This window comes from Gambusia affinis, linkage group LG03 (genome assembly GCF_019740435.1).
Source record: "Gambusia affinis linkage group LG03, SWU_Gaff_1.0, whole genome shotgun sequence".
NCBI classification, from domain to species: domain Eukaryota; kingdom Metazoa; phylum Chordata; class Actinopteri; order Cyprinodontiformes; family Poeciliidae; genus Gambusia; species Gambusia affinis.
In genome coordinates this window covers 15090214-15099213 of record NC_057870.1, presented here as the reverse complement: position 1 = coordinate 15099213, position 9000 = coordinate 15090214, and the positions used below count along the sequence as shown (strand labels likewise).

The 9000-nt window shown below is 42.0% G+C and overlaps 1 protein-coding gene across 5 annotated transcripts; it reads left to right on the top strand.

The window, feature by feature from the left end:
• LOC122828421 lies at nt 1-8941 on the top strand. 5 transcript variants are annotated; one of them, XM_044111965.1, is made up of 8 exons: nt 1-181; nt 5454-5538; nt 6065-6142; nt 6233-6295; nt 6381-6617; nt 6888-6917; nt 6997-7080; nt 7882-8941. In XM_044111965.1, exons 1-8 carry the CDS (start codon nt 113-115, stop codon nt 7971-7973), a joined length of 738 nt encoding a protein of 245 aa, XP_043967900.1. In that variant the 5' UTR covers nt 1-112; the 3' UTR covers nt 7974-8941. The 5 variants fall into 5 exon arrangements, 4 of the variants coding, with proteins under 4 accessions (XP_043967900.1, XP_043967902.1, XP_043967901.1 ...); XM_044111967.1 differs by having other exon boundaries at nt 7365-8941; XM_044111966.1 differs by lacking the exon at nt 5454-5538 and adding an exon at nt 5125-5178.
• Nucleotides 8942-9000: the final 59 nt, after the last annotated feature.

The window sequence follows — 9000 nt, the reverse complement described above, 5'->3', positions numbered from 1 at the left end:
TTTTTTGGTTGTTTGTATTCTCTATCATTGTTCTCTACCTGACCGAAAAGCTGTCATTGTTTTGAACGTGTTACTTTAAGAACGGTAGCCCCTCCTTTTTATTTCTTCTTTTATGGTTTTGTCTTTAAAATGTTTGCGTCCCTTAGGCCCTCCCCTTTTGTCATGTTGTCCTGCGGGAGAGGTGTGTCCTATTTATTTCCTATCTAAATACTTCCAGTTTATTTATAGATTTATTAAGTTAATTTCTGTTATGTATTTTTGTTTGTGTAGGACTTGGAGCGGGCAGCTTGTTGAACGATTGCTTTTCTTTTTGGTATTTGTCAGGTATGTTGTGTAAAGAAGGTTTATTTTGTTTAATGTGAGACATGGTCCGCCTTTTTGTCATGTTGTCCTGCGGGAGAGGACTTGGAGCGGGCAGCTTGTTGAACGATTGCTTTTCTTTTTGGTATTTGTCAGAATAAATCGAAGAAAGCCAAACCGAGTCACGGCCTGACTAGTTACCAATAACCAGCACAACGCAGAAGGGATCCGGTTACACTTGGTGCCGTCTGACCCGTTGTAACGTCGACTCTCCACTGCTGAAGCTGCTGCTACGTTGTGCCTTTCCCGCCTTTGACGTCTTGCTCCGCCTTTGCCCTGCGCTTTGACTATTCAAGGGAAGAGGGGGAAATAAGTGAAGAATAATTGGAAAAGTTTTTTTTAATTTTGTAAAAGTTTTTTTTGTGTGTTTTGGGACAATAAAAACAATCTTAAAACGGTACATGATCAACAAATAATAATATTAATAATTATTAAAAAAAATGTAAAGACATGAAACCAGTCTGTTTATTACCCTTTACCTGTAGATAAGGCTGGTTGTTCTTTTTGTTTCTTTTGCTGACTGTTGCATATGAGTTCCTGTGTGACTGATTTGTTTTTACACTGTTGGGTATCTGCACTTTATTTTTGACATCGCTTCTTTTTGATCCACTGTTATTTTCCATAGCTTTTGTCTGTTATTGTTTGATGAAATGTCTGACACTGAGGTACCTTTTAAAGGTGATGAAGTGGACTGGAAGGTCACTTTTAGTTTGGGGAGGGGCCAACATTACATGTCATTTGGAAGGGGTAGACCTATGCCTTTTAGTCCATATGAATTTTCTGTTGATCAGCTTGGGATGAACCCCCCACCTGTCCCTGCTGCTGCTTCTACACCCATTGGCAAAGCAAGGTCTGACCCTACCCAACTTGTTTCTACTGAGGCTCTCAGTAGAAACACATGTGCACAGTAAGTGCACATGAGGATATGCACTGACTTCCGCTGGCTTAATGCTAAGACCGTTAAGGATGCCCATCCATTGCCCCATCAGTCTGACTGCCTTGCTGCTCTTGGTGGGAATGCGCTGTTCAGCACCATGGACTTGACCTCTGGTTTCTACAACATCCCTCTCCATGAGTCCGACAAACATTACACTGCTTTTACCACGCCGCTTGGACTTTATGAGTACAACCGTCTCCCACAAGGTTTATGCAACAGCCCAGCTTCCTTCATGAGGATGATGCTTAACGTTTTGGTGACTTGAACTTTTCCAGCCTCCTCTGCTATCTAGACGACCTGTTGGTATTTGCACCGTCTGAGGAGGAGTCGTTAAAGAGGCTGGAGGTTGTTTTCTGTCGCCTGAGAGCAAACAACTTGAAGCTGGCCCAGAAAAAGTGTCACTTTCTCAGGAGGTCTGTGAGGTTCTTGGGCCATGTTGTGGAAGCTGGTGGTGTTTCTGTTGATCAGGAGAAGGTAAGGGTCATCTCAGGGTTTGAAAGAAAAGACCTCATGAAGGAGGATGGCTGTACTCCGTGCCAGAAGAAGGTGAGGTCATTCTTGGGCATGGTGCTATTCTATCAGCACTTTATTCCAGCTTGTTCCCGCATTGCAAAGCCTCTTTATGCCCTCACTGCAGGTCAGAAACGTAAAGTAAAAAGCAAAGGACACGGGAAAGCTGGAACCTTTCGTGTTCTGACTCCCCAGGACTGGACTCCAGCTTGTGAGAAAGCATTTGGAGACCTTAAAACTGCACTTCTCAACTGTGTGGTGCTGGCGCATCCTGATTTTGAGAAGCCATTTATTCTCTCAACCGATGCTTCATTGGATGGGCTCGGTGCTGTTTTGTCGCAGGTCCCAGCTGATGGAGAGATTGCTAGACCTGTTGCTTTTGCCAGCAAGACTCTCAGCCGCAGCCAGGCCAACTATCCTGCACACAGGCTCGAGTTCCTAGCCTTAAAGTGGGCTGTATGTGATAAGTTCAGCCATTGGCTGAAGGGTCACAGGTTTACTGTGTGGACGGATAATAACCCTCTCACATATATCCTGACCAAGCCCAAACTGGATGCCTGTGAACAGCGCTGGGTCTCTAAGCTTGCTCCATACACCTTTGAAATCAGGTATGTTCCAGGGAGACAGAATGTGGTGGCAGATGCTCTGAGCAGAGCTCCTTTTGCGAAGCCTTTGGCTGATCGCCTTCTGTCAGAACCTTGTCAGGAACTTTTGGAGCATGTCCGTGAGGTCCCTGATCATGCTGTGCAGGATGTTTTCCGTTTGACCTGTCAGCTTCAATCAGTGGACAGCTCTTCCTCCATTACAGCTGACACGTCCATGAAGTCTCTCTCTTTTGTCATCTGCCTGCAGTGGAGATGCTGGTCAGACTCAGCATGCAGCATCTTTAGCTGATCATCTGGGCATGATAATCCCACACACCACAGGTCCATCAACAGCTCTTTGTCTAACTGACCTGGTCTCTCACCAGAAAAACGATCCTGTTGTTTCCAGAGTTGTCCTGTACGTTGAGCGGGGACGCCGTCCATCAAGGCGGGAACGCTTTGGTGAAAATCAACTGGCTCTAAAAATTCTGAAGCAGTGGGATAAACTAACATTGCTGAATGGCGTTCTTTACCGTGTCATAAAAGACCCTCTGACAAAAGGTAAACGCTTCCAGTTTGTGGTCCCTGATGCTTTGAAGTCTGTGGTTCTGACTGGTGTCCAGGTTAGTGCAGGTCATCAGGGCCAGCCACGAACATTCTCCTTGGCTCGTCATCGTTTCTTTTGGCATGACATGGAAAGAGATGTGCGAGATTATGTGAGAAAATGTCCCAGATGTGTCCTCAGTAAAACCCCAGAGCCTGCTGTGAGAGCCCCTCTGGAGAACATCAGGACCAGTGCTCCGATGGAGCTGGTGTGTATTGATTTCTGGTCAGCTGAGGACAGTAACAACAAGTCTGTGGATGTTCTGGTGATCACTGATCACTTCACAAAGTTAGCACATGCTTTCCCGTGTCAGGATCAAACTGCTAAACGAGTTGCAAAAAAGTTATGGGATGGGTTTTTCTGTGTTTATGGCTTCCCCCAGCGCATTCACTCAGATCAGGGTGCAAATTTTGAGAGTGAGCTGCTGGCTGAGCTTTTAGAGTTGAGTGGTGTCAGTAAATCACACACCTCACCCTACCACCCAATGGGTAATGGGACAGCAGAGAGATTCAATCGCACTCTGGGCAACATGTTGCGATCTCTGCCTCCACGTTCGAAGCATAAATGGCCTCAGATGGTCCAGTCTCTGACTTTCGCCTACAACTGCACGGTTCATGAGACCACAGGCTTTGCACCGTTCTATCTGATGTTTGGGAGGATTCCCAGGCTGCCTGTTGACCTTGTTTTTCGGAATGTTCTTCATGATGATGCTATTTGTGACTACCACACTTACGTCAAATCACTGGTTGAAGATTTACGTTCTGCCATGCTAATGGCTGAGAAGAACACCAGTGCAGAGCAGAAACATCAATGTGACCAGTACAACAAGAGAGTCAAGGGTCACCCTCTGTCAGTTGGAGATCAGGTCCTGGTGGCAAACAAGGGAGCCAGAGGAAAGCGAAAGCTTTCTGATAAATGGGAGCCTGTGATGTACACGGTGGTTGCCTCCAAACCTGCTCTCCATATTTATCGTGTTAGAGATCGTCATGGCAACGAGCGTGTGGTGCATCGCAACCTCCTTCTTGACGTGAACTTTTTACCTGTGGGGATGACCTTGGATGGGAATGTGAACCGCCAGGTTGATAGTGTGGTTCGAGTCCCCCCGGTTCCTGATTCACATGGAACAGGAAGTTTTCGTGAGGCTCCTAGTGCTGTTCCTGCTGAGCCTTCCCTACCTGACTCCCTGTCCTGCAGTGATGGGGATGACCGTACTGCTTCATGGGTTCAGGACGTGTCCTTGGCTCCATCAGTTGGGAACAGTGACCTGTCTCATGACTCTGAAAACTCCTCTATGGAAACAGGAGTACTGGCGACTGCTGGTTCCTTACCTCATCTTCCTGATGCTGCTGGCTCTGTTCATCCTCCAGACAGGGTGGGTGAGGATGTTGTTCGCCGCCTAACTTCACGCTTTGGGAGGGTTATTAAACCAGTTTGTCGCCTGATAGAGTCCATGGCCGTCATTGAGGCGCTTTATGATAAGGATAAGGTTCAAACTGTTATTGACGTGTGAGTTTCCAAATTCTCATATGATTCCTGCCATTGGCTAGGATTGTCTTTATCTTGGTTTGCATAAGCTTCAGTACCATTTATGTGTTTACTCTGTATGGGGGGGTGTAAAAGGCACCTCTTGTTGTTCATGGAATACTGTGAGATTTTGCTGGGCGTCGAGCGATCTCTAGTCTCCTGACCTTATTGTAGGGTAGCTGTTTGGCTGATGTGTTACATTGTTGCAAAAAATAAAAAATAAAAATGAATTAAAATTGTACTGCTACTAAGTGTCTTTATCACTGTTTTTTATTTTGTGTAATTCTAGGGGGGTGAATGTAACCTGGTTGTTATAATTACACAAAATGTCTTCTTTTTTTGGTTGTTTGTATTCTCTATCATTGTTCTCTACCCGACCGAAAAGCTGTCATTGTTTTGAACGTGTTACTTTAAGAACGGTAGCCCCTCCTTTTTATTTCTTCTTCTATGGTTTTGTCTTTAAAATGTTTGTGTCCCTTAGGCCCTCCCCTTTTGTCATGTTGTCCTGCTGTAGAGGTGTGTCCTATTTATTTTCTATCTACATACTTCCAGTTTATTTGTAGGTTTATTAAGTTAATTTCTGTTATGTATTTTTGTTTGTGTAGGACTTAGAGCGGGCAGCTTGTTGAACGATTGCTTTTCTTTTTGGTATTTGTCAGGTATGTTGTGTAAAGAAGGTTTATTTTGTTTAATGTGAGACATGGTCCGCCTTTTTGTCATGTTGTCCTGCGGGAGAGGACTTGGAGCGGGCAGCTTGTTGAACGATTGCTTTTCTTTTTGGTATTTGTCAGAATAAATCGAAGAAAGCCAAACCGAGGCACAGAATAGCTCTGATACCGGCTCCATCTAAATTAGAACCTCCGTCTAGGGGTCAGGAAAATATAAGGAGAGCGAATTATACATTTGCTTCTTGTTTGGGTTTTTGTCCACTCAGAATTGTTGCTACTTAAGACACGCCTCCATTTGTCGGGAGACGGAGACACATCTCAGCCAGATCTCGGCTGACAGGAATAGGAACTGTAAGTGCTAAAATGTTCAATCGTCCTATTCCTGTGCTGTGCTACTCTTACAAAAGTAAGAGTAGCACTTACTTTAGTTGTGCTGTGCTACTCTTACTTTGGTAAGAGTAGCACAGCACAGGAATAGGAATAGGAAATTAAAGTAAGTGCAACTCTTACTTTGGTAAGAGTAGCACTACGGTGCTGATCTCCGCAATCTGAAGCCTTCACTTCGTATTGATGATTAAAATTATTATTTTTCAGTATAGTAGTTATTTATAAAAAATAAAATAAAAAAAAGAGAGAGAGAGAGAGAGAGAAAACTTTTATACAGTACTTTTATTTGTTAAAAAAATGCTTGGGCCTGTTAAAAAGGTTTTGTTCTTTGTTTTAAATGTATTATGGAGTATTTCATTGTATAATAATTGTTAAAATAAAATAAAATAAAGGTTCCTACTTCGCGGATTTTATCACGGGTTCTTTTTGGAACGTAACCCCCGCGAAAAACGAGGGATCACTGTATACTAAAACAGAAATCCTCCTTCAGGTGCAGTGGAGCAAAAATATTTCTCAGCCAAAATGCGTTTTTGCACCCAGTCGCCTGCAGCAACCTTTACCGTGAAAAGTAAGTGTCTGAGAATTGACCAACTTTAAACTTCCCTCATTGACCACTAGCCAACAACCTTTTTTTGCTTCATTTTTTTTTTTGTTTCAGTCATAAAAAGAATATTTTTGCTGCTTGCTTTTGGAGACGCAACGAGTCTTCCAGTCACCACAGGTCAGAATTGTTTCTATAACTCCGACTTATCTCATGATAATGCATCAACATCTTCAAGTGAAACGTTTTCTACACGATTTTACAGGTGCCAAGGATTCACCGGAGCTCTTTTACTGCACTTCTGTAGGATGTGCTGCCGATGTGATAAAAGTGTTTTGTAATGACACACTCCTTCAGCATGACCTCCTTCCAGATTGCTCAGGATCTCCGCTTCTCCATAAAGTGTGCCAGCATGATGGCCGTGCATATGTTTCCACCCCAGTAGGGACCAAGTGTGAATTTGAGAAGGAGAGTGACTACATTCCTACAAAGAAATGTACAGGTAAATTCACATGTAAAGTGGATTAAAGAATTTCACAAATGAGCCAAAAGAAAATGTGCATTTGTGTTCAGCCCTTCTGGGTCAATACTTTGTAGAATTAGTTTTATAGTAACCACAGATGGAGGTCTGTTTGTGTGTCCTTAACAGATTTACACAGCTACACAGTAAATTTCTAGTCAGATCTTCATAAAAAAATAACTTGACATTGTAACATATGGCATCTGGTTTTATAAATCAAACAACACTTTCCTGTGTCTTTCTTTGTTTAAGACGTTGACCCCATGTGCCTTTGGATTCATGGTAAGTATTGATTGAGAATACACTACACTATTTACTGTTTTATCTGAACACTGAATGGAGTTTTTATCCAACATTTCAGCGACATCCTCATCACCAACCCCTTCAAACAATGGGAAGAAAGCAGTGAGAGTTCATCTAGGATACATTGTCCTAGGATGCATCCGTGAGTTAAAATCATCATGTAGCACTGAAAGGTTATCCACTATATTTAGAAGAGAATATCACTGTCTATTGTAAGCACTTTGACAGTTCTTACATGGTCAATGTAAGCACTTTTAAAATGCTTACAGTTGGAAAAATAGAATAGAATAACCAGAAGATGGCAGTGTTGCTTTGCTAATGACATAAACATGCTGGTTTTTTGAACCGGTACTCTGTACTTAAAAATATTTATCTAAGTGACATTCAGAATGTTATACCCTCTCATATATGTTCTTGATGTTTCAGAATGAATACAAAGTGATACAAAAAGCAGTAAAACTTCCTAAGGTCTTATTAACCCCTTCATTAGGTGTTATTCTAACTTGCATGTTCTTTCTGTAGATGAGTGACTTTTTTTTCTGGGTGCTCAGACTTTCTCCCACAGTCCAGTAAAACTCCTTGTTATGTTAACTGGTTTGTCAGATTTTTCCTTAAAAATTATTACGTGTGTGCGCGTGTTTGTGTGTGCATGGCTGTTTGTTTTGTGACAAACTGGGGACCTGTGCAACCTACGCTTGCAGCCTGTCTCTCACTAGATGACATAGATGAAAGTTAAATTTGAAAAGTTTGGCTTTTTGTTACTGACCCGTCTTGTTTGCTGTGGTCTGTCCACTTGCTTCACTGGGAGCCAAAATATCATTGTAAAGGCAGGTGTTAAGGTAAGGTCAGAATTTTTATTTCTTCTCATTTTAGAGAAGGTATAAAAATTCTTCTCGTTTTAATTGTTACACGCGTCCTAAATATTAGATTTTTCATCCCACAGTTGGTCTTGCTGCACTTCTGGTTGGAGGTGGAATATGTTACTGTGTTAAAAGATGCATCCGAAGGCCAAACCAGCAGCACAATAGGTACTGAACTATAAGATCGTTTTAATGTTATAGCCAGATGTGACATATTGATGCTAATTCAAATTCATTTCAGAGACCGTGAAGAGAGTCAATAATTAGCAGTGATCTAACCTTCTGGATGCACAATTGTGAGGTTAGTGAAAAATGTTTATTGTCACACCAATTAATTACATTGATGTGAATTTTTATTTTTTAAAGTTCACATTTTAAATCTTCAGGGAGGCTGAAGTTGCTTTTCAAGTGGATGATGACACCGTACCTCAACGTAGACGTGGGGATTAGCTAAATTCACTTTAGCTAGTACATTCCAGGATTAAAGGACTAATGTCTCAGCCAGATCTAGAGAAACTCATCCATGCGTTTATCTTCAGTCGTATTGATTATTGAAACAGCGTCTTCACAGGTCTGTCCAACAAATCAATCAAACAGCTGCAGCTGATCCAGAATGCTGCTGCTCGCGTTCTAACTAAAACCAGGAAGATAGATCACATAACACCAGTTTTAAAGTCTCTCCACTGGCTCCCTGTAGCTCAAAGAATAGAGTTTAAAATACTGTTGCTAGTTTATAAATCACTGAATGGTTTAGCACCACAATACATTAAAGATCTGCTGCTGTTGTATTGACCTTCCAGAACTCTCAGGTCTTCTGGTTCTGGTCTGTTCTGCATCCACAGAACCAGAACCAAACGAGGAGGGGCGGCATTTAGCATCTATGCACCAAAAACCTGGAACAAACTTCCAGAAAACTGTAAAACAGCTGAAACACTGACTTCCTTTAAATCTCAACTAAAAACCCACTTGTTTAGAGTTGTATTTGAAAAGTAATCAATTGCAAATTTATTGACGAAACTTGACTTGATGTGTTTTTATTGTTGGTTCTCTGTTGCATTGTGTTTTTGTGTTTGATTTGGTGTAAAGCACTTTGAAATGCCTTGCTGTTGAAATGCGCTATACAAATAAAGTTTGATTGATTGATACAGTACAACACTTTGAGCTGTTTTTAATACGAAAGGTGCTTTACAAATCAAATTGAT

What these genes read in the sequence shown, in the direction of transcription:
- LOC122828421 (XM_044111965.1), top strand. Translation starts at nt 113, where the DNA reads ATGGTTTTGTCTTTAAAATGTTTGCGTCCCTTAGGCCCTCCCCTTTTG. An exon ending in GGCTGACAGGAATAGGAACT is followed by an intron (nt 5,539 to 6,064) that starts GTAAGTGCTAAA and finishes ATCCTCCTTCAG; the next exon opens with GTGCAGTGGAGCAAAAATAT. An exon ending in TCCTACAAAGAAATGTACAG is followed by an intron (nt 6,618 to 6,887) that starts GTAAATTCACAT and finishes TCTTTGTTTAAG; the next exon opens with ACGTTGACCCCATGTGCCTT.